The sequence below is a fragment of the Sturnus vulgaris genome, chromosome 1 (assembly GCF_052056855.1).
Source record: "Sturnus vulgaris isolate bStuVul1 chromosome 1, bStuVul1.hap1, whole genome shotgun sequence".
NCBI lineage: Eukaryota > Metazoa > Chordata > Aves > Passeriformes > Sturnidae > Sturnus > Sturnus vulgaris.
In genome coordinates this window covers 75065801-75091654 of record NC_142243.1, presented here as the reverse complement: position 1 = coordinate 75091654, position 25854 = coordinate 75065801, and the positions used below count along the sequence as shown (strand labels likewise).

Below are 25854 nucleotides of genomic sequence, written 5' to 3'. Positions count from 1 at the left end.
GATATGGCACAAGTGATTAAATTACTGACAATTAGACAGTAAGTAGAAAGTAAAGCCTATTTGAAGAGCTTCACGGATCTAGCACACTGCTAAAACATTTTGATGCAGAGGTTTTGTAACATTTAAACTGGCGAGACTTTTTCAACTGCTAAACATTTTTCCACAAGATTACAAGGCATCTCCTTCACTTTATATTGGACCTTAAAATGAGTACATCTGTAGATAGAGAATGTGCATAAGAAAACAATTTACACCAAAGGCTGCTGTAGTTGACAATTTACTTTGTTTTGACGTTAAAACAGTTGAGAAGTTTATCAGCTAAAATTAACATCATTAACTTGCAACAGCAGAAACTTGAACAGTGAAAAAGATTATTCTTCTTGCTTTAAAAAACATACCTTGTTCCAATCTCCACAATTGCTGAGGGTTCCACCTGCAGTGTCACTGTCAATACATTCACTTACACTATATAAAATCAGGTCTGCAAAACTGAACTCTCTGTAGATCAGGGCCATAACTTTCACCTGGCAGTTTTACTTATTCAGACACTTGCACTGAATTCTATCAGTCATTACTGGGAGGTGAGTGGTGATCCAAGATGTCCAACCTGAAAGCTTTAGAGGCCCAGCTGCCATAGTGTTGTGTGTGCTCTGACCTTCTGGGTCATTTCTAAAACGCAAACCCTTTAACATTCCAAGTTGAGGATCCAAAAATTCAAGTATCCAAAATCTTACTGGTTTGAAGTCCTGACCTTCAAGCTTGGGCTGGTATCAAGTCATTTATATAATTGTTTCTTTCAAACTACAACACAACCAATTCACCCATTTTTTTATCTTTTCCAGGTGGTCAATAGAGTATTTGATTTGCATTGAAACAATAACATAGATCATAGGGTCTGAAGAAGTGTTCCAAGGCCAGGCTGGATGGAGCTTTGAGTAACCTGGTCTAGTGGAAGGAGTCCCTGCCAATGGCAGGGGGGGGTGGAACGAGATGATCTTTAAGGTCTCTTCCAACCCAGACCATTCCATGATTCTAGGAATAGCATTATTATGTTGCTTTAGGAAACAATTAAGCAATGTTGACAATGGATGTATTACAAATGCTCCTTTATGTCATTCACATTAAGCAGTACAAGAAATACAAATGCACACTAGATTTCCTTGCACTGAAGCCAAGCTGTTTAAAAATGCAGGAATACACTATATTCTCAAAATTAGTATTATATTGTAGGCATGCATAACTTCACATATCTAAACAAAATCAGGAGGCAAGACCTGCTTTGTGAAGAATTCAACAGTGCCTCAACATTTGCAATCTAATGAATTTTCACCACTTAAAATGAGAGCACCAATGTGATTCTCTCAAAAAAATATGTTTATAACCAGGTATTAAAGCAAGTTTAGTCTGTGTTAAGAAAATCTGAAAAGTGACCAACCTAATTCAGAAAGGGAAAAAAATAGCCTCAATAAATTACATTCTAAGGTTTTCCAGTTAACCACCTATTATTTTTTATCTCAGTTTAATTAAATACCTCTTTGTAACTAGATATAGAGAATCTCTTTACAAAAGCAATCTATTTTGCCTATTTTGGTTGTTAAATATTACTTTCAAAGAAGTGAAAGTGCCCAGTTTTACACATAATTTTAGATTCAGAGTACTGAATGAAAATGGAAATGTGACATTGAAAACACAGCAGTGCTAACAAATACAAAATACGCAGCTTTTGAAAAAGAAAGCAGCTCACAAGGCACTTACTATAGTGGTCCATTAAATAAACTGTATACATAGTGCACCCTTAAAACATCATTGTTATGCATCAAGCTTTTTCAGTGTTAAACGAGATTTATTAGAAACAACCACTGGGTTCTGTGTATTCTGAAGCAGTTATTGAGCAGCCTTGTTTCATATAATGTAAATGAAACAAATTAGAAGTGGGTCATATAAGGAGAGTATTTTATGTAATTTCTCATGTGAAAGCTTTTCCGTGCAGTGATAAAATGCAGTGTGGAAGGCCGTTCTGACACACACCTCTCCCCTCTCCTGACCCCTCTGCCCTAAAAAGCTACATTCCTGCTACTGGAAGAGCCCGGCATTTTAATTGCAACTGATTCTACCATCAACCACTGGTTTGGCTCATCATTTGCAGCTTTGAAATTAATGTGCAGAACAGTAGCATTAAGCCACTTTCCTTTCCAGAGCAAAAACTGGCAGATTAAGTATCTGTAAAAATTGTACATTGTTTCAATGGCTTAAAATGCTGAGTCATAAATGACACATTTGATACTGGTTTGATTTTTTTTTTTTTGTTTTGTTCACAACATACTTCAAAGGCCAGAAGAGCTACAGACCCAATTACATTTCCTAGCATTTCTCTGTGGGAACGGGTTCTTCATCTCCCTTTAGAAAGCATGCATATATTAAACCATACTTTTTATTTACTCCCACACTGAGAAAGCTTGGATTATACAAACATATTGGCGATCTTCAGGTTTCCACAGTCGTATGTTGGACAGAATAAGGAAAGCTGTCATTGACAGAAGGATCTGTAGATTGGCCAAAGGAAAAGTTAACATTCTAAATCAAAAGCAGTCCCAAAACGTTAGCAAAAGCAACTTGCTCAGGGGACTTCAATCTACTTCAGACCGGTCTGTCATGGTACTTATTTCATCCATAAGCACCAAAGGTAGAAAACTTAAGTATTTGTCCAGAATTACCACACAGTCCATTTGCAAATTCTACTCTGCAGATCACTTACAAGCTCTCCAAACTCTTTCCAACTCAAATCACCAAAAAAAAAAAAAGGTATCTAATCCTCATTCACACTTTTGCATAGTTTGGCGTTTTCTGGATTTGTACTTTTGTTTTTTCTTTCATAGCTTTTGATGGGACTCCTCTGTCACACATGCAAGTACTTCCAGCCTAAATCCTTCAGGAGCAAAACTGAGTCCCACTTAAGCAGCAAGCTGTCCAGGACCGCTTGACATTCTTCTTTCCACTCAAAGTAAAGATTACTCAGTTTTATCTGCACTTTCAGATTTTTCCCTTTGCATCATGCAGCGACGAACTATGCTGTCAAAACTTCCTAGGTAAAATAGGCCAATGATGCGAAAAATGCCCATGCAAACAACCTGGAAACAGAGAAAAACAGCTTTCAATTCATTTTGGATCCTGGATTGCACCATATTACTGAATGATAAAATAAAATTAAAAAAAAAGAAATAAAGAAAAAAAGAAGTTCTTGGCAGATATGTTAATCTTCAGAAAACAAACTTACCAAACCAAGCTAACTATGTAACAGTTCAGGACTGAGAAGCAGGGAATACTCTTAGCTCACTTACCAACTTGATGCTTCAGCTTGAAAATATTACTGCAGTTTCCTAAACCCAAGTGCCACAGTATTAATAGCCATTTGATGAGAAGATAATCCATGTTTGCATAATGTTCTACATTCTAAAAATTATTTTAAACTATCAGAAATTATGACAACAGGTACTTCCCAAATCCTACCTGCTGAAGACCTTCAGTAATAGAAGTGACTGGTGACATTCCACTTGTCAGTATTGACAGCATGTAACCATCTGATCCAACTGAGCTATTGAAGTTCCCTTGCTGGATGGAAGGATTAAGAAAACAAAAAGTAATTTATTCACTTTTGACAAATCATGATGTCTTATTTCAGCAGCTACTCTTGACGGACACAGGTAACTGATATCACTAACAACAACTATTCTATTGTAAAAAAATATTGCCACAATTAAGAAACAAACTACTCAAAAATATTTTGGGCTATACAGCGACATTCCAAAAGGCATTCACTTAAAAATGGAAAAGGAAGCTAACTTCTCTTTAAAGAGAGGTGTGCTAAATTACTGCAGAATTTTACAAGATATAAAGGCTGTGAATTTCTTCTTGAGGCATGTTTATTTGTATAGAAAATGCCTGTCAGTCTACACAGCTATAAGCATATTTCAGAAACAGAATGATACTCTATCAGATCACCAACCACTACTGTAATTGTATGACAAATTCAATTTGCCTTTTGTTAAAATTAGCTTGCTTATCACATGAGATTTGGTAAGGGGGTGTATTTCAAATGCTAGGTAGCAGGTTCTCCTTCACCTACCTCAAGGATTTTTAACTGCAAGACACAGCTTGCAAAGCAATTCAGAGGGGAGAAAAGTGCGGGAAGACACCAAGAAGAAACCCCAAACAACCAAACAACTTTAATTACTTAACAGTAAAATTGCAGTTCTAAGGCTCTTACTCCCAGGCTTCTCTCATTTGTTTCCATTTGTCTTTATGCCAGAAAATAGACTTTCTGAAACACTGGGGGATTAAACCTATGGAATGTGGAAGTGAAAGGAAAAGGTGGAGCTCCTGAATCAGCGTTAGGGGTGAATCTATGCAAAGCAGTCAAGGTTATTAGATCTGATTATTTCCCAACACACAACTGAGAGTACACAAACACCTTCTTGTTTCTATTTCAGTCTCTCTGCTGATGGCCAGAGTGCATAAAGACCATGTCTGAACTAATATATGATCCAAAGTGCAGAAAGTATGCTATAGGTATACTAGATGCTTAAGATGAGAGAGGAGATTAGTTACCCTTAATCAGCAGAGGAGAATACTGTGTTGAAGTAGTACTTGGTTTTAAAACAAAATCAGACATAATTTTGTGTTTATGTGCTGTATTTGTGAAAACACTGTAAAACCTTTACAACTGAACACCTGCTGTAGATGTAAACCATCAAGAGTAAAGATCAAGAGCATTTGGAACTGCAAAGTAATTGCAGATTTTAGGATTCAATAGATGTGCTTTATGATCATAAAATTGCATGTTTGTTTCTATTCTGAGGTGCTTTATTAAGCATGCAGGTATTCCGTAGCACAAAACATTAAAAAAAAAATCCTCAGAAAGGCAATACACTAAGAATAGCATTTTAAGTATTTTAATCACTCATAAATCACATACTTCAGATATTAAAAGCCAAAAAAGGTCAACTGCCTTCCTTTACTGTAGAATTATTTTTATATGAAGTCATTTTCAAGAAAAATAAGAGAGTACAACAAGCTTTTGAGGTTAGACAAATGATATTTGATACATAAAAAGTCAATGGAGTTTAGTGCCTTCAAGTCAGTCATGATCCATCTTTGAGACATTGCATCATTTTATTCTGTCTATGTTCAACTTCGGATACCTTTTACTTCTGAGAGACTGCATAAAATCGCTTGTGGGCACAGAGGCAAAAGAAGAATAAAGAAAACAGCTCTTGTTCAAACTAACCTAAGAGAACTGGTTTGTGTTAATTGGTTTTGCATTTAGCTTAGCCATTATCTTACAGTCTCAGGCAAGTATGACGTGATCCTAGTCTCTTCAACACAGAACATGCTCAAAAAACACAATTTACTTACTATGGCATCTTTCACAATAACTCTGGCGACTTGTTCTGCTTGGCAAACAGATGAGGTTTCAGAAATCAGCTTTGTCTCTAAGGGCTTTAACAGAAAAACACCAGTTTAAGTTTGACTGACAACACACAGGAGAGAAAAACATGCAGGTCAAATTTTGGGTCTTTTGTCACAGATGACATCACTGCTAGAAAGTGTCAATTAAAATACCCATTTAAACAAAGGTATTTTACAAAGGGAAACGACAACTTTTCCTTGAGTGGTACTTTTTTTGTATATAGTTTATTACAACTATGAAAGTGAAGGGTTTTTCCTCAAGTGTTTTCTTTTCAGTAAAAGCTATCAAAACACTTCAACTATTTTTCTCAATACTTACACTCGTTCATTTATGTTTTCTGCCAGTAATGAAGTATAAGATCGGCCTGAAATGTTTTAAGATCCTATAAAACAGCTTGCTCTTTTTTTCCAGACCTATTCCAATACTGGGACTAGTTTAATTCTGGGATTATTATTTTTTAAAAAGAGCACTTCTAGGGAAAAGTTGAGCAACTACAGGTTTCTCATTATCAATTCAAAGTAGTACAGTAATTAAATTTCACAGAAAAGGGCCTATTTCCCAATACTTGTAGAATTATGAGCTCTGATTTCATCAACCAAGCTCATAGAATTTTATTTTTTTAGGATGTGTATTTTAAAGGTGGCCAGGGGCACATTAGTACCTTTGCCAGCAGAAATCACATACAAAAACCTTTTACATGCATTCCTACAGTGATATGGTTCATGTAATCAGATCTCCATTTCTTAGCCCTTTATTTACTTTTGAGCCTTACTGGCCAGTATCAAACGAATCTGAATGAGATACAGGGATATCAACAGTAATTCAAATATTCTAAATCAGGGGGGAAAATAGCTGTTCAGGAGCAACAGCTAAAGTTAATGACATGCTGGGAATAAGGCAGGCAGAAATCAGCCATTTAATGTTTGATCTGGCTACTCAGCTGGACAAGGCACGGCTGTGATTTGTGAGACAGCTACATCAAAAAAAAAAAAGCTTCCTGATTAAACACAGGAAAGCTGTAACCTAGCTCCTGATGTTTTATTATATTCAGTGATTACAGAGAAAAATGAGATGCAAGATAGAGGTATATGTTCTAAGTATTAAATATTAATAAATAAATTCAACAATAAATGAGTATCTGAAATGTCAGAGCAATACAATATTGCAGAGATTTAAGATATTAAGGTACACTATTATGCTGGGAGCAAGTCACTCAAAGAGGTCATATAGACTAAAACAAAGCATAATTTTCTCCTAAAAGATAAGACTTTTTTGACAAATGAGATAAATCTCTTTGAATCTCTTTCAAAGAGAAATCTTAGATGAACAGTACATTCTCCTGGTGCCTGCTGGTGCCCTGAAATAGGCTATTATGAAGGAAGAAATCCTAGAGAATATGCAAGCTATACAAGTATCTGCAGATGTCTAATTCTGGCACTTTATGCGGATGTGTGGGAGTATACATTTAATACAGAATATCTGTATCAAGAAATGATGAAGCAAGAATTGTGTTATACAATCCCTACTGATTCCTATTCAAAGGGTGAAAGACAAAATGGAATTTAAACTCGATTTCCAATTATACAAGATGGTGTATGTTGAAAAGATGATAGCCTTAGATACCAGATTTCTAGTTCACAGTATGCAAAAAAAAATAGACAGATTTTTTTCTGTTTACCTGATACTATAGTCTGAACAGGGAGCCTGAATGTGATTTTTAGAATTACACTGCACATGTATGGACATGGCAAATGACAAGAGGTGACTAAAGGTCCAAACTTTCACTTGTAAGGTAATGCAAATGAAAAAGGCCTCCTGCTGCTGACATCCTTCTGAAAAGCAATACTCTCATTTCCATTGTGAACACTGTGTGAGAGAGTCTCCTTTCTACTGCAATACTAGAGAACAGCCATTACTGAACTGGGTCATTACATTCTTTCATACAGTATGATTTGGTTGCAGGCTCTACTGTAGGAATTGGGGTTTACTTCAATCTGTCACATCTATCACAACAGTCACACATTATCAAAGATGCAAAATAATAATATTATTTTTGGTTAATTAAACTTTAGTATCAAAACAGTGATTTTAGAGTTTGCCATCCCATAACAATATTCTGATTGCATGCAGGAATACTTTGCAATGTTTTAGATCTTGAAGGCAAGTGTTAAAGCCTCAGAACAAGAAACTACACAAAATTATCCTACAAGCTATATAACTCTGAGTAGTTCAAAACTGGTAAAATCTAAGTGTTAAGAGAAATCTTAATCTTAATCTTCTTAGAAATCTTAATATGCTTTAAAATACTGATTTCAAAAACTGAAGCACAATTTACCTTTGTTTTACTTTCTTCTGCAAAGCCAGGAGTATCAGTATCTGGAGGATAGGCCACTGTTACGTAGACATTGTAAGGTTTTACCTGCATTTTACAAAAGCATTATCTTAATACTGACGGTCTTTACATGTCCCTTATAATTCCATTAATTTCTCCTGTAATTAGGAAGTTCAGCAAGCATGAATTCAAATTGCTTCTAGGGTTAAGTACTCAACAATTTCAAAACTTGCAGCTTTGTCAACTGAGAAACAACACAGCAAAGATTTAAAAAAGGTGGCTGTGGTGCTTTTTCTAATAAAAGTCCCTAAAACTTTGCAAATTATTTGATGAATCTCAGTGGTTTTCAAGACATTTAGGAAGAATATTAAAGTAGTTTTGGTGTATAATTTTGCCAATTTCAATTTCTAAAAGAAGACCAAATCACTGTCAAATACCAGTACCCAACATTTACAAACACAAGGCCAAAAAGGCTCTCACTGAGGAAAAAAAACCAACAAAAATGTAAAATTCAAATTTGTTATCTTTAAGAGGTATACTCAAGTCTCAAGGCTTTTCAACCCACGGTATAAACTTGCAAGAGGTCAAAGTCTAAGGAGACAAAAAATAATTGGAAAACGTGAGAGAAAATGGAAGATCTTACATTCAGGATTGTATTTATTTACGTATTTGTATGCACATGTCATAGAACTATATCAATGAGTGCAATACTATTCAGAAACTGCTACAATGCTAATCTGTACCACAATACAAATAAAAAAAGCTTTTAATGAAAATATTCAGAGGGCTACGATAAAACAAATTGTTGTAAAACACTAAGCATTTTTATTTATATTATAAAACCTTCTGTATTGAAAACACTTTGATATACCACATCACATGCCCATAAACACCCTATTTTCAGTTTTGAATAATCCAGTCTTCACAAAAGTATCAGTCACCTGTCTGAAGAAAAACCCTGCACTCACACTGTTCTATTTGGCAGACTAGAAGTGATTAGAGGCAGTTTTACCCCACATTCTTATCCTGATCAAGGCATGCAACAGGGACTATGCAAGGGTCTAGAACCAAACACAGGCATTATATATAAACAGTTAATTACTCAAATATCCATTCTTGACAGGAAAATGACAGAAGTAATTTTCAAATCAATTTTATCTGTCTTAATACAATGTACTTACCCACCTTGTTCCACTGAATAATGAAAATAGTGTTTGTTTGGTTTTGGTCTTAAACATAAGCTTAGATCACTGCAGGATAAAAAGCTCATATATATCAAAATACAGAAGGGTGAGTCACTGCAAACCCAATTTTTCTTTGGTGGGCAATCCTCAAATTCTAGCTTAGGAGTCTTACAGCTTCATATGGTTCACATACCACTTACTATGGACTCTCAAACAAACTGGCAATCATTGGCCTGTCTCTCATGCATCCATATGATATCTTCAATATCATTTTGCACTTAGAGCCTTGATGAAGGCTTTTAATCAAAAGTCTTAAAAATCTAGTCCTTTTAATTAAAATAAAAGATTAAAAAAATGTCTGCACATATGGTCATACTCAGTTTTAGGAACAGATTCAATCTATTCCCTCTTATACAACTGAAATCAGGTTAGTTTCTGCAACCCATGCAGAGCAATAGGATTGTACTGCTGCCAAACGAGGGCAAATAACACACAGATATCAGCAATGCTGCACAATACAACCCCCCCACCTATTTAAATGAAAAGGTCCTGTGCTGACAATTAAAACCAGAATTGTTTATGATCAAAATTACTTTAAATTATTGCACACATACCTCCATTTGCAGGGCTTCAGCCAACCCTCGAAGAGCAAATTTCGTTGGAGAATAAGCTGTATATCCAAACAGGCCTAATTGCCCAGCCTGAGATGATACAAATACAATCCTTCCCATTCTGCGTTCCTTCATGGTGGCGATTACTGCTCGGCTCGGGTAAACACTACCCAGGTAATTGACTGCCATTAATCTCTGTACAAACAGTATTAATATTTGAGTATTTGAGCCACAGATCCAGAATTCTTCAGCTGTTTGGTCTTATTTAGCAAAAAAAAACCCTACTTCAGTCTGCTTTAACAATCAAGTTCACCAGATCTGTTCTGGCAAAAGAAACAACTGTTTTCTATTCTACAGCTTCATAAACTGTTTTATAGCTAAAAATCTCACTCCAAGCCAAAAGAAATCCTGTAAGTCTTACGAGCATCCAGGATACTGGTAATACTGTGAACCATATGGCCTTGAAGGAAAAAAGAAAAATATTTCAGGGAAAATCTAACCTGAATAGCCTCCAGGAAGCAATCCATTTATGCATGATGCATGAAAACATACTGAAAGTTTAAAGAGCTTTCTAAAACAGGAAACATGAAAAATGCTACGTATTTACACGTTTCAGAGATTTTAGTCTTTACCAGGATAAAGGGAAGTCTTTAATTTCTCTACAAGACCTAAAACACAACTGATAGACTATACAAGCAATAAAATGGATGATACAAATTTATTATAAAATTATGTCCATATAGTATTTTCAGATGATTCAGCATTATCTGTAGATGAATGGAGGCCTCAGGGCTGCAGGCAAAAAGTAACCAAAATACAGGTGTTTTGGGGTTGCTTTTTTGTCTTTTCATCAGAGCAGCAGCTTCCCAAGCTGAAACAATTTGTGCATCTCAGAACTGAACACTAAAAACAGATGCGTTTTTCCTAAACAGGTTAAAAATATTTTCGAAAAATCTTCAACAGAAAAAGAACAAAACAATGTGAAATTGTTAGGGGAGAAATTAGAGGCGACCCTTGCAAATCTGCAAAGATTCCGAAAGCGAGCACAAGTCAATTGCAACACTGCTCAAGTCTGCAGACACAGGAATGTAATCTAATTGTTAAAATGGTTAAATAAGAAATTATCATATGATGAAATAAAAAAGGATGTTCACTCACTTCAAAAGAATTCACTTCAATATCCTCAAATTTTCCTGTAACTGATGTTCCTGCACAGTTTACAAGCATGTCAACTGGCCCCAACTTCTCCTGAGCCTGGAAGAGGGGACAGAGATTAAGATATTGTTTATGAGGAAAACCATTCCTAGATCACCATACCAAATAAGAAACTATTTCCAACAGAAATACAACACATAGAGATAAGTTTCTAAAGATACATAGGCGAATCAGTTACTTTCTCACCTGTTTTAGAACATTCTCCACCTGTTCATAGTCTTTAGACACATCAACGGAAATACAAAGTACAACCTAGAAAAGAAAAATGAATGCACATTTTCACAACACAACTAAATCCAATAATTGTTGACTTAGAGCCTTTTAAAATAAAACAAGCCCAATGTCATCTTTTCAAAAAAAAAAGTATTTTTGACAAGATATTCTGCACTTCTTCCACACTGGAGAAAGCAATTTCTGCTATCTCCAAGATCCTCCCCCTCACACACAAGTTCTAGAATAATAAAGATTACATTAAGAACAAATAAGCACCTCATGATCTTCAAAGCAGTGACCTATGTGCAAAGTATAATTTTCTGTACTAACACACTCTACTGACCAAGTTATTTACATGAAGTTTAGTAAAAGCTATTTTAACTAAGAATCAAAATTCCCCAGCAATAAATTTAACTTTCATCAGCTAAACCTAAGTCAAACCATTTGTATGACTTAAGCTCATCTTTAAAGAAAATTTTTTTTCCACCTCATAGCAAGGCACGGTTGCAGTGTTACCCTGAAACGACAGTACCAACACAGCAAAAAAAATCTGTTCCAAAATTTAGAAAGCAAGTGTTATAACCCCACTAATTTTAGTACTTGCAATGCACACTACCTCCTTATTTCATGATTTTTTTTTTTTAAGAATAGTAGTAAACTTAGTTGCATAATATTTAATTGGGACACCTCAAGGACAAAGTGGAAATAAAAATTCTATGAGAAACTGACTCATTGCACAGTGTCATAAACATCTAAAAATTTGAAGGCATGTGTACGTATTTACTCCTTGTATGAAAATCAGACATTAAGGGGTTTCATTCCAAAGGTACAGAAAAATCAAAATAACCAGGAAAGAAAGAAGTAGAGGGGACGGGTGGGCAGGCAGGATGAAAGGAAAGAGATAATAGTGATATGGTTTTCTTGCAGCTTGTTTTCCTTGAAAATTACTGAATACTTTCAGCAAGATGATCCCAGAATCTAGGTTTTCAAACACCTTCAAATCAACTTCTAGCCAAAGAAAGCGTTGCTTCTTTTGGGTTACCACTTCCAAACTGTAAGACTGCTGCAAACACCAGGTACTGACAAATAAGCTGCTCTGTCTACTAAGTCATCAACAGAGCTCCAGGGCAATTCCTCATCTGGAAGAGAATAGCCATCTCCTACTGCAATAATAGGAGGGATTCCTGTATTCTTGTTCTAACTTCTATCCTTCCTGTTACTTTGGTCAATTAATTTAAAAGTCAGAGATGAAATAGTCATCAGTAGATTGTAACAAGCATGCTCATGACCACTTATCATGGAGCACCTGGGCAAACACGCACACAAAAAAGGCTCACCACAGTGTAGCTAACTGCTTTGGCAGCCAGCGATTCACGAGTCCTGCCTCTGGTCAGACTGTGACACTTTCATAGCTGCATAAACAGAATCTGCCTGCCATTCCTGCACAGCAGGTTGGCTATTCCTGCCTCCCAGCACTGTGTGTAGTTGGACAGCAGAGTAAACTTGTGGCACAAGTTATTGGCAGGAATCCCCTTAAGGCATCTATTACATTTTGGAAACATTTATCTTTTTCCTAAGTTTAAGAACAAAACAGCAGCTGAATGCAAACAACATTGAATTATCACTTGGATGTCTTTGCCAAGATCAGTGAGGAGATTAAGAAAATCACAGTTCTCTATAAAAATTGGATCAATTTTTTAATTTAACAGATTGCATAGATTAGTTACACTGTGAACAACACACTCGGGATCTCCCACAGCTTTCACTGACTACTATCACATTTTACAATTCACCTCTTTGCTTCTATTATCCTTCATTCTTCTTGCTATCATATACTAATTACCTTTACTCCAAAATATGGACCATAGGTCCACATCTAGGACACAGAATATGCTACCAGAAGTAGTCTTATGCCTAGCCTTGCTCATTACATTTTGTTCTAAATATTGCATGGTATTGTATCATTAATAAAGTTTTCCCCAATAAAAGATCAACTCAACCTCCAGTAAAGTAACTGACAATATTCTAGATTAGAAAAAATATTTTAAAAATACTGGAAAAAACCCTAAAGGTAAGGATTTTGCTCCAGTGCACACCAACATCCATAGAGGCTGCATCATCAGCACTCTCAATCACAGGCAAAGGTGAAACTCTGGTTGTCACGGCAACTTGGTTTCAAGTATGTATCCAAAGGCTGAACAATGACAGCACGTGCCCAAGAAAAAAGTAATCTTTCCTGAGGATCTCAGCCTCTTGGCTTGACATGGGACCATTCAGTGTCTTCAATGACACAGACAAGGAGATCTACAGGAAGCTTGCAGATGACACCAAGCTTGGTGGTGCAGCTGATGCACATGAAGAACGGGATGCCATCCAGAGGAACCTGGACAAGCTAGAGAAGTGGGCCCTTGGTAATCTCATGAAGTTCAACAAGACCAGGTACAAGGCACAGCACCTGGATTAGGGCAATCCCTCGCACATTGATGCAGACTGGGAGATGAACTGATTGAGAGCAGCCCTGCTAAGAAGGACTTGGAGGTGCTGGTGGATGAGAGACTGGACATGACCCAGCCATGGGCACTCACAGAGAGCCCAGAAATCCAAACGTGTTCTGGTTTGCATCAAAAGCAGCAAAGCCAGCAGGGCCATGGAGGTGATTCTGCCCCTCTGCTCTGGTGAGACCCACCTGGAACACTGCATCCAGCTCTAGGGTGCCAGCACAGGAAGGACATGGAACTGTTGGAGCACATTCAGAGGAGGCCACAGAAATGACCAGAGGGCTGGAGCACCCCTCTTACAAAGACAGGCTTAGAGAGGGGCTGTGCAACATGGCTTCAGGCAAACTTTGCAGCTGCCTTTTGGTACCTAAAAGGGGCCTACAAGAAAGCTGAAAAGCGGCATGCAATGATTGGACAAGGGGAAATCCCTTAAAACTGAAAGTAAGTTTAGATGAGATATAAGGTAGAAATTCTTTACTGGGAGGCACTGGCACAGGTTGCCGAGAGAAGCTGTGGATGCCTCACACTGGAAGTGTTCAAGACCAGGTTAGATGGGGCTCTGAGCAGTTTGGTCTAATGGAAAGTGTCCCTGTAAATAGCAGGGGAATTTGAACTAGACAATCTTTAGGGTGCCTTCCAGCCCAAACCATTCCATGATTCTGTGATCTAGTAAAGGTAACAGTCTGTGTATGTTATCTATATTAGATACCACCTTTCTCTACAGCCTTTCAGTAACCCTTTTGTACAGCTTCCCTGTTCATCTACTGACACGTTACAGGTTTTGATCTGTTGCTCCAGTGCCAGCTGTGCCCCAGACTCCCTGCCTTCTCCAGTTCTGTTTTTTCCATTCAGATCAGTCAGGCTTCCCTAAGACCACGTCTGCAACCCAACAACAGCTACAGAGGAGCCAGAGCCAGCCGGCCCATCACCTCTGCTGCCAACTGCTGAACCTGGCTGCAAGCCTGAAACTGCTTCTGCAAAAAAAGTCCTAGTCAGTCCACACTGGAGCTTGCTCAGCCTTGAAGGTGCTTTTGGAGATTTTCACTGAAACTCCTAGGTACATGCACCAAATAATGTTTTTTTTAAAAGTCAGCATCTATCAAGCTAGGACAGATTTTAACAAGAATATCCTGACAGTGTTTGACAAGGGATTAACTGTAATGCTAAGCCTGGCAAACTGCTGGAGCAGCTAAAAGAAAATGGTTATCAGGATTTTTTTTAATGGGCAAAATACAGCTTTTCCTCACCTCAAATGGCTTAGATTTTCAAACAAAGTTGTTCTGAGTAAGGCAGCATGCACAGGAAAAAAAAAACAACCCAGCTTGAGCCATCTGACAAAAATATAAGGAAGTAAAGAAAGAATCTTATCTTATAAATGGAGGTATTAATTTTTTTTTATCAGCTACTATACTAACATTTTTGCCTGCAAATAATCAGCTTTTTTTATAGCTTCTTTTCAACAGAACATCTAATTTATCAATTCAAATCTCTAAAGTTCTTGAGAATTTTAAAGTAAGTTCTCAAGCGTAAGTAAATTATCAAATCAGCTGGGATTGAAGGCCCCCAAAAAATTTTTGACAAATAAATTGCTTCTATTTGTAATCATGAAAGGAACTTAGTTACTAAGCTACTTTCATGATCAACAAAGTTGTGGAACACAGGAAGTCAAAGACATTAATAGTTTCAGTACTATTTACCCTTTCCCCTTTACTATTAGTAGTAAGAAAAAATTAATTTAATATTTCACCTCAAGGTTGCATGTTTTGAATACAGCAAGCTTAGCTATTCTAAGCTAGTACTTCTGCAAGCTCTAAACCATTGCCTTCATGCACTAGTGCATTATCTATTCAGCAAAGCAGCTTCTATGTTTAGAAGTCTCAGAACTTCACAAATTTAACTCGTGTAACTGGTACAGTACTTAGTCAGAAGAGGAACAAAAGTATGACGCAGTGAAATAAACTTGGGAACAAGCAACTAAACTTCTTTCCCAAGACAGATGCTGTATTTATGAATTTCAAAAAACAGTATTTGAGGAAAAAAAATTGGTTCTTCCACTTCATTTGAAAGAATAAAATGCTTATCAAGTGACAGTAAATTGCAGCTATCAAAAAAAGCATTCTACACCTACAGATGAAGACATTTTTCTAAGAAAAGTAGGCTAATGCACTAGCTAGGCAACATCAAATATAGCAGGAGCTCAGAACATCTCATGTAAACAGAATGGTATTCCTGAATCCAAATACTGAGTCCTCACTCAGTTTTGTCAAACAGCTTTGTTTTAAAGGACCAGTGAACTGTGTTGTAGTCACTGACTCAAACAAAACACAAGAGCCCCTCTTGGCAGCGACCTTACCTGCTTGTCATTAACAGAGTACTTTTCTATTTCCTTCTTCGTCTGCAACAGCTTGTTCTGAAATGGACAGAAAGACAACTGAAATGTAGTTCTGAGAGCACTATCAGTCCTCAGTAGTTCAAAAAGGCTTAAAAACATCCCCTAAAGCCCCCCACGAGTTATCCTCAACTAGTTACAGAATTTTACCATAATTTTGAAGACTTACAAAGATATGAAAGCATGGGATTTATCAAGAACTCACTTCTCTGGTTTTCACTTTGTGTTCTAAAGCCAGTAACGACTTCTATAGATTTAATGCTTTTGTTTCATGCTACAGAGAGCGCCTAAGACTGTAGGTATTGATTTTTCTCCTTTATTTTGGGTCATTTTATATTTATGAGGTATTACATAAACCTTCCTGCAGAATGATCACTGGAATGAAATTATCAAACTCCAAAAATCTGGTAAATTCAAAGTGTAATAATACTTTCAAGAAAAATTATCTTAATTCTGACTATATTCAAGGTTATGTAAAGTAAGTTCTCAAGTAAATTATCAAATCAGCTGGGACTGAGGACTCCCCAAAAATTAAATGCTTTTGTTTCCAGAATAATTAGGTTTTTTGCAACAAATAAAACAACAGCCTGCTACGAAAACAGAGTAATTAAAATTAAATTCTGAATATCTCTTAGTTAAAAAAAAACAACAACAACAAAAAACAACAAAGCAATGCTTTTTCTTCTGAAGCTGTCTTGATGAAGAGTTTTTCACTAGTAAAAAATATGATACAATGCTGATTAGACACCAGTATAGTTTGTGAATTTTAGAGATGATTAAACTCCCACATGTCACTTACTGTAGGGAAATTCTACAGTTTTAATCAATATAGGGGTTTTCCTGATTTTGTGCTCTGGCACAGATCTAGACAATAATATAACAAATGCCAATAACAAAAGCAACAGCACTGGCAAAAGTTTAAGGCCAGCTAATCACAAATTCCATGTTGGGCTATGCTTCTTAAAAAGGCAGCCACCTCTGCTATTCAAATACATTAATTTGGAATACTTAGGGTCCCCTTAAAATATACAGTGAAGAAATACAAATAATCATCAACTCTAAAATTATTCTCCACCTATACAGATTCTGTGAACAGTTTAGCCAATAAAATTACATATACACTTACCTCATCCCTTGCAATCAGTGTTATGAAAGCACCTTGCTTATAGCATTCAATAGCAATACATTTTCCAATTCCACTGGAACCTCCAGTTACCTACAAGTTATTTGAAAATATCAGTGTTAGTCCACTATCCACTTCTCATCTCTTCTCACACATGTATGAGTCAAATCACATGAAATTTCTAAAAACATACTGAGGTTAAAATATCACCCGATGATAAGAACACAGGAGATACACTTAAGTTAACTTCCTTATGGAGCACGAATGAAACATAAGATCTGAATAGATCAACGAGCCTTTCTTTCTACCCTAAAACCAGTTTTACCTCAGTGGTAATTTTTGGTTATTTCTGTTCTCAGGCACACTTAAGACTACTCCCACGTGGGTGCTCTCACATGTTCCGCAGGCTATTTCTAAAAGCATGTTGTTAAAAGTTTGAAATCACTGTTAAAGCCATGACAGTGCCATTACATGCTGCCCCTTCATACCTGGCCACAGCAGAAACTACTTGTAAAGTCAGCTGCTGCAGATCGTTTCCTGACGATGTAATGTAAACATAAACAGAAAACACCTTCTTTCTTATTAAGAGAAAAAATCCTATTAATTCAACAACTGGCCCCTTGCAGTGTATTTTTCAGTTCACCAGTCAGAACCTTGAACTGCCCCCATTTCATCCTGCTATTTCATTTTAGTGGGGATGCCAGCACCTAAACTTCCATAACCTTTTCTTCTTCCTCCAAGCTGAAACACCTGGGTAGCCTTATACACAAACAGGAAGTTAATATTAGACAAATACAGATTGATGGCTACAGTCCTGCATCATATGCTGCAGGAATGCACCCTGACAAATCATACCAGCATACACGTGAAGGTCACCTTACCAACTCTCTCACTGCACTCAATAAACCTACTTATGAACTGCCTGTAGAACAAGATGTAGGTAACAATCCTGACCTCTCTTTTTGACTAAAATAAAAATGTTTGCCTGACATCTTTAGGTGACTTGGATCAGTCTCAGTCTGCATGTGCCTTTGGTTCTTGGACACCCAATAACCCAAGTTATTTCAATTTTCCTTAAACAGCATATTAAAAGTCATATTGAGAAAATATTGGAACAAAATGCCTAGAAGCAGTTATTTTAAAGAAAAACACACTGGTGAAATGAGTTCAGAAGACTTGGAAGAAGATGAAATTCAAATTTCTTCAGAAATCATCGCTTTTTGCTCTTTTTCAAAACCTTTCCAAAGAACTCCAGTGGAAGGCTACCACCTCCATTTTAAGAAAATGGAGGCATTGAGCTAATTAGTGTAAAAGCAAAGGTCCCAATCTCTAACTACATATCCTATCAAAAGTCTTGTGTTGTCTCCTCATTAGGCAATGTCTCAGTTTCGTTTTCAGAGATGCATTATCCTCAAAATTCTTTCCACTCCCGGAGGCAGTAAAGTCAGAAGAGTCAAAAGAACATTCCCATGAGTGACTAAACTCTTCTTTCATTTGAGTCTTTTACCACTAGCCTTCAAAAACAGCTTAGTGCAAATAAAATAATCCCAGCAAAGATTTACAACACAATCCACAGTTTCTGACTGGCTCATCTTGAGCCGCAAATGGGCCAAGAATGGGTGTAGCACTTACAAAGACTAATTTTGCCTCTTTAGGCTTCCTCTGTTATTAGAGAGAACTGCTTCAGATTAACTTCTGACTCTGCAAGATCAGCTTCACACTACCCAAACCTCTGAGGATAACTCCAAGATGTGTGTGCTGTTCTAGAAACGCAAAACCCTGTCTGTAGTATTAAGAACCAACGATGATGGATTTCAGAGTAAGTCCATAAGAGTGCCAGTGTCAATTATTGATTTGGAACTTCAGCAGAACCACAGAACTTATTTAATGTTTCATGATGGAAAAAAGTAACAAATATGCTGAATTTCTTAAAATAGATTGCAATATTTCAATACATATCTGAAAAGATTAAAATAGTTTGATATATTCAGGCAGACATCAGATCCACAGTATGTGTGAGATGCTTCTACAGATCAGTATCAGGTACACAAGCACTAATCAGTGGGCATGGAAGACTGCTCCAATTCCAATTTTTAGTGAGACAGCTGATCACTACCAGCACAAACTGGTGACTGTCGGGAATGGGTCAACTACATCAGCGTTTTGAAGAATTCTCTGCAGGTGAAGATACTGGCACCGAACCTCCAGCTTGTCAAACAATGCTAACGTTCATTTCAGAAAGACAATGTCTGAAATCATGCAAGGAACAGAAAAAGGAAGTTTTTATTTACAGTCACACCCAAGAACACCGGATAGAGCTCATGTCAGATTGGTTGATGATAAAGTGCAATATCAATTAGCTGGGAACTTTAGCATTTAGGTGGGAGGCTGCTAGAAGCACGTGGGAGGTGGTTATACATCCTTCAGGAGCATTCACCATGACTGCTAATGTAATACCAAAAAAAACCCCAAACCCCAACACCCATGAAAAGTTTGCTTTGTGCTATAATGAAGTTAATCTAAGCAAATCTATGAGTTCTGTTAGGTGTGTAAGTTCCTAACACATGCTCAGAACTAGCAGAAGAGCACACACCTGCTCTGTTAAAGACATTATTACAATTACTTACCCTTGTGGCCAATGGTTCTACACGGCAACTGCATTTCATTAATTCCAGATATTTGAATTGCCACTGATCTTATTTTTAAATTTTACTGTAACTCAGCCTCAGAGGAATTACCAAAAACAAAAATCTGGCCACTGCAGCTCAAATCACCGATTAGTATTTTGACAAGAAGGCATAATTAAAACTTAGTATTAATTCAGATGTTCAGAATGCAGTACTACCAGCCCTTGAGCAGTGCTACTGAGCTGCTTCTACGCTTAAAAAGAACAGGTACCAAACTAAGTATTTCAAGAAGTGTCTGGCTCCAACTTCTTGAGCTATGATCCTTGATAACAGAGCTCAATTTTTAAGAATCATAGGATTTATTTCCCTCTTATAAGTGGAAACAGTGGTGTGAGGTACAGGGAATTGATCTATTAGAGCTTTGAATCTGAGATACTGGAAATTCACTTTAATTGACGAGACAGTCCAAACTAAGTGAAGTGTCATCAGAAATGATCAAAATCAAAACTTGATATGGCATCTCCAACAGAACTTAACTTTCACTTAGAACTGGATGCAAGCTGGCTTCATGCTTTTAGGCAGTGCTCTGATAGACAGTTCTACTGAAATAGAACATGCCTTTAATCTGCCCTAAGTGGCTAGCACACCTGACTAGACTCAAAATGACCTCTTGCCCAACCATTCGGATGTGTCCAAACCACAGATCTTATCGCTCCCAACACCGAGGTGATGGTGCTGAGACACCACGATGGGTTTTCCTTAAAGAGCCAACCACAGTTACCAGACCAAGTCTGCACGGGAGTGGGGAAATTACTGGACTAGAGATGACCCATGTGCAGGAGAGTTTGGCACGATCATCTTGAACTACGTCCACATGAAAAAGGGCCCCGATCAAACCAAATGGGAGACAGTCCCAAGTAGATAACACATTTCCATTTCCTGCCATTGCTAATACAAACTTTGATAAACTGCATTCATAACACTGAGACCTCAGGGGTTTGGGTTTCTCTCAGAAATTCAACTTGGTTTTAGAAAGATTAAGGCTGAGAGGATTAGCATTAATATTTCAGCAGGGAGTTTTTAAACATCACTCAAAAACTTTTGTAGAGAAAACTTAAGAGAGAACATGTATAGAGCAGGTGTAACATCCACAACAAAGGATAATTAAATGTGGTCCGAGTGAGCTCAATGCAAATGCAGCAGTGGTGACTGCCTTAGCCTATTTTCATATTCCTGTCTACTGTTGCAGCCAGTTACCAAAATCCTAGCTTATTCCCACAGAATCCGTGACATGTTTGTAGCCTGAGACCAAAGAATAGAGATAAAGCCAATGGCAAAATAAGAAATGTATAAAACTGCCTTCTGAATCTCAATTCACAAAGAAGTTCAGCATATGAAGCAGCATCTCTACAGCACAGAAATAACTTTTATGCCCTTTCTTTGAGAATTATTTCCTAGCCATGAAAGAAGTAAAAAAGTGTCAAGCATCTAAGAAGCATTTTGTTTAAAACAAGCTAAACCTAATGCCTGAGCCAATTCAAAAGCAGAGAAAGCCCTTACCCTTTATTGATGCTAGCTGGGGTAAAGACAATACACAGCAGATAAGGGGGGCGGCGCGGGGGGCGGAGGTGAGGAACCCACAAGATTAGACGATGAGTAATTTGGAGTTCTCTAGACTCTCACTCTGAATAGCACTCCTATTCTTTTCTAAGAAAAAGAGACTCTTATAATTCTATGATTTCTCCAGAAAGCATGCGTCGCCTAACACTGCAAGGGCTTCCATCACACAAATGGCTGTGGGAGAGGACAAAGAGAAAAAAAACAAACCTAAGTTTTCTGCTTCTAATTACTATCCCAAATGGCAGCCAGAATAAGTTATTTAGCCATCACTCAGACATCTCCTAACCATAACTGCTAGGAGTAAAGAGAAATAATTTTTCTGAAGGGTTAAAACTGAAAAGAACGCTGACTTAAGGTAAAAATTCAATAACTGGTACGCAACAACCTCTGAAATTACCTTCCTTCCCAAATGTAACAGATATACTTTCATTATACTTTCAATAGACCCCTAGAAAGAAATGTTTCTAGGGAAGACTGACTTTTTCTGCTTCAGTAAAGCAATTTATTCAGGTATATTTTGAAAAAATTATAGTGTGCAATAACAATCATTTGCCCTTTTTAAAGGCCTCAACCAGCTTTAGACACAATTTGCAGATCATTATTCTTTTATTTCTTTCAATAGTGGGTTTAACTGAGGACTGATACTTAAACAGATTTTGATCTTTTTCTGTGCGAATACTTCAAAGAAGCCCTTACATTATTTTATGGTCCTTCAATATTTTCAAAGTCTCTCAGTTATTTCGGCAGCAGAGAATGTTCACTCCCAGCATATGATTAAAGAATTCACTTTACACACATAACACAGAAAGTCTTCTTGAATAGTATTTCTGATTTACATCCAATACTTTTCCTTATGCATGACATTAGGGAATCTGAATTCCACAAGTACAAGTGTCCACCATTATTAACAGCACCTACACATCCAAGAACTAGTGACCTCCAAACCAATTGTTCCATATTTCATTAGTTTGCATTGCATAAACACTTTAGGAGCATAACTGAAGTAAAAATAAAACAAGCAGTTCTACAAGTGGTGACAATAATAAAACTATTTGCCTGAAGATTTTAATTTGTATCATCAAGTTGGATATATCTTACAGCCTTTTTCTTCATTACTGTCTTGATATAGTAAGTTTTCTAGATGAACTCCCAATTTTACAGGACTTGCAGGAATACTGTTATTCAGACTTTCACTAGTACCAAATTGAGTTTAAACTGCTAATTAGCAGCAACAGTTACAGGGAGGCTTCTCCAACAAGAACAGTCTCATCATTTTCAATGTGAACTTGTTTAAATGAATCCTTCTGATTAGAAGAGCCAGCACAGTAGCTTTTGAAGCGTTTAATCACTATACAGAATGCACAAAACTCCGTGTGATCACTGCATATATAAATAAATAAAACCAACCAACCAAAATCCATTTAACTTTTTATGTTTGCTATTCCATTTCTTCATAAAAGTCACAGAAAGCCCGTAAGTCTCCTTCACCTTTGCCTTAATAATTATTACTCCTTCAGGAAAAGAGCCATAACCCAAGAACCTTAATGCAACCTTGAACACACCTCACACAGAATATGATGCTGTAAAGCCAGTTACAGCACCCAAGTTAACACCTACTGCATAAAGCAACTTGGGAGCACTGTTGCAACTTGGAAACCTTTTAATCATTCTGGGGACAGCTCCATCCTCCAAAGAGGAACTCCAAAAAATAACAATGAAAAAAACAAATCAAAACTACTCACTTACAGTAAACTTAAACAAACAGTAAACTGCAGCTTCTCTGCACAAAACATACCCTGGAGATTTGGAGATAAACTAAGAAAGCTGATTCTAGGACCCTGAATCTTTTGAACCGCTTAACTCATTTGTTGTCATGCGCCCAAATTCACTATTTTGTGATCCCTCTGAAAACACCTGGGTAGCGTTCCCCTTTCTTCTGTCCCTCTCTTCCCAAGCCACATACTCATATAACTTCCAGTGATGCAGTACTCATGGACACTTTCAACAGTATACTCTTCCTTCTACCATCTTGTCAAAATACTGCTCAAAGACATCCCTATCTTATGTGCTTAAAGATGAAAGAGCGCCCAAGTGTCATCTGACCACTTCCTTTATATTGGTTTTTCCATTTCCTCATACCTGACTTGGTTTTTCAGACCAAGGAGATCATAGATTTGGCCTTTGGTTTATGCGTGTGTACACACACCACGTCACTACCCTGGGAGATGCCAAAAGAAAAGAAAACTCGAGGTAACCGGTGGCTTGCAAAGTACAAAAGGAATGTCTCAAAAAGCCAGCGCTGAGATTGGAAGATGGTGACTCAGACCACCGCCTTAAGCCAACCGGGACACACAGCGGTTGTCAGAGCCATCGGGACAGGTCATTTCCTTATCACCCGGGACTTGTGGCTCCCGGTGTTTCGGTAGCTCGCGGTGCCACCGCCAGCTTTCCACGAGTCCTCTCGGACCCGGGGCACCCCCGAGGCCGGCGCTGCCCGGCCGCCAGCCCCGCTCCGGGTGCCCCCAAACCTCCCTTCCCCGCCGAGAGCCTTCCCCGCTCTCCCCGCGCCTGCAGCGGGATTCTCGCAGCCATGCCCCCGGCTGCCGGCGGGGCACTGCCAGCAGCCTGCGCCCCCACCTCGGAGAAAGCGGCTTCCCTCCTTCCTTCCTTCCCTTTCCCGGCGCAGGGCGGGCGGCTCGGGAGCCACCCCCCGCCTCCCCCGGCGCCGAGGCCGAGCGGCAGCGCCCGCCCGCTGCCTCCACCCGCGGCGGAGCGGGCCGGCGACCGGGCACCCCCGCCCCGTGCCCTTCCCGAGGGGGCCGCACTCACCACGACGTGCGCGCCGGGCAGCTTCAGACACTTGGGGCTGATAAGCGGCGACACCATGTAGAGGAGGAGGACGAAGGCCACGATGAAGGCGGCGGCCAGGAGCAGCATGGCTTGGGCTGCGCCGGCGGAGGAGGGACAGCAGGCGGGGGGCCGAGCCCCTCAGGCGGGTGGTACGGCGCGGGAGTCGCGAGGCCGCTTGTCCGCTGTCCTTGCCGCGGCGGGACCGGCAGGAACGGCGCTGCCGCGGCGGGAGCGGGAGCGAGCGCGGCACGGCGCGGAGGAGGCGGCCGCGGGAGGAGGGGCCGGGCCCGGCCGCCGCTCCGCCGCCCGATTGGCTGCCGGGGCGGGGCGCGGGCCCGAGCGCCGCCATTGGCCGGCGGGCGGGGGGCGGGCGCGCGCGGGTTGGCGGCGCGGCGGGGCCGGGCCCGCGGATTGGAGCGCGCGGCGCTCCCGGGGTCAGGGACGGAGGCAAAGGGCGGCGGGCAGCGCGAGCCGCTCCCGGCGCGGCGGGCGCCCCCTGCGGGGCAGTGGCGGTGCTGGGCGGCCGCCCCCCGGGTCCCCGCCCATGGCGGCCTCTCCGGAGGGCACCGGTGGTCCGGGTCAGCAGAGCCCGGCCTTGGCGGCCGTATCGGCGGCAGGGCAACGTGAGGGCGGGCCCGGCCCGCGGGCTCGTCGCTGCCGCCCGCCCCGAGATGGGCGGTGCGCGCCGGCTCGCCGCGGAGGCGTGGGCTCGGAGTTCGCCCTGAATGCCCCGTCCGTGAGGAGGGAACTGCCTGCCTCGGGAGGGAAAGGGGGGAAATCTCCTAACGCTGGTTAATCGTAAAATCGTGGAATGGTTTGGGTTCCATGGGACCTTAAAGATCATCTGGATGCAGCCTCCTGCCGTGGGCAGGAACACCTTCCACCAGAGCTGGTTGCTCAAAGCCCCGTCCAGCCTGAGCGCTGCCAGTCCTGGGTCATCCGCAGCTTCTCTGGGCAGCCTGTTGCAGTGCCTCATTACACTCCCAGTAACGCAGTTCTGTATATCCAGCCTAAATCCCCTCTTTCAGTTTGTGCCCATCCCCCTTTGTCCTATCACTACAGTTCTTGACAAGGAATCCCTCTCTGTCTTCCCTGTGGGTTCCTGAGGGTTCCCGTCAGATACTGGGAGGTTGCTCCAAGGTCTTTACACAAATTTCTCATATAGAGTATGAAGCACCTGTTTGTACACAAACGTGTTAATGCATTGCCTGAGGTTACCAATTGACATGATGAAAATTGTGGAGATGTGTCAGAACGTTCCTGTAATGTGCACTTGGAATGGGAAGAGAGCAGAGAGCTCTCCCTTGTGTAGGAAATATGTGTCAGTGAGGTAGAAAGCATAAACCCTTTATGCAAGATAATGAAGAGACTTTATTACTGCGTGTTTTAAAGCCTATTTTTCATCATTGCTCCCGTAAAAACAGCTGCAGGTTCTGCAGCGCTTGGTTTGCACAGTGGTTGAGCCCCACTGGATTCTGCCGGCTGCAGTTGAAGTTCATGCTGCTCTCTTCTTCTAAATCCAAATTTTTTTCAGCATGGTGTTCCCTGCTGAGTGAAACTACTGGTTTTTCGTGTTATTCACATTAAAAGAAGATAAAAGCAATTTACAGCTTTAAGGCAGAATATTAGAACAAATATTAAAGCAAACAAAACGAAAAAAACCCAGAGCAGTTTGAATAAAATATTCGGTATATTTGATTTAGATATTTAGATATTTATTTAGCA

At 39.4% G+C, this 25854-nt stretch overlaps 1 protein-coding gene across 1 annotated transcript; it reads right to left on the bottom strand.

Moving 5' to 3' along the window:
• Positions 1-261: 261 nt before the first annotated feature.
• Positions 262-24386, bottom strand: KDSR (3-ketodihydrosphingosine reductase). Its single transcript, XM_014872430.2, has 10 exons — positions 24109-24386; positions 17036-17125; positions 15874-15930; positions 10996-11061; positions 10753-10848; positions 9598-9789; positions 7803-7886; positions 5413-5496; positions 3508-3609; positions 262-3128 (listed from the first exon to the last, which is right to left on the bottom strand). Exons 1-10 carry the CDS (start codon positions 24214-24216, stop codon positions 3009-3011), a joined length of 999 nt encoding a protein of 332 aa, XP_014727916.1. The 5' UTR covers positions 24217-24386; the 3' UTR covers positions 262-3008.
• Between the last annotated feature and the right edge of the window lie 1468 nt (positions 24387-25854).

Bases quoted from the DNA above. Each gene is read 5' to 3' on its own strand.
- KDSR (XM_014872430.2), bottom strand. From the start codon at position 24,216: ATGCTGCTCCTGGCCGCCGCCTTCATCGTGGCCTTCGTCCTCCTCCTC. The intron at 17,126-24,108 runs GTGAGTGCGGCC...AATAACTTGTAG, and splicing joins TGCCCGGCGCGCACGTCGTG to GTAACTGGAGGTTCCAGTGG. The intron at 11,062-15,873 runs GTAAGGTCGCTG...TTTCTTTTCTAG, and splicing joins ACTCTGTTAATGACAAGCAG to GTTGTACTTTGTATTTCCGT.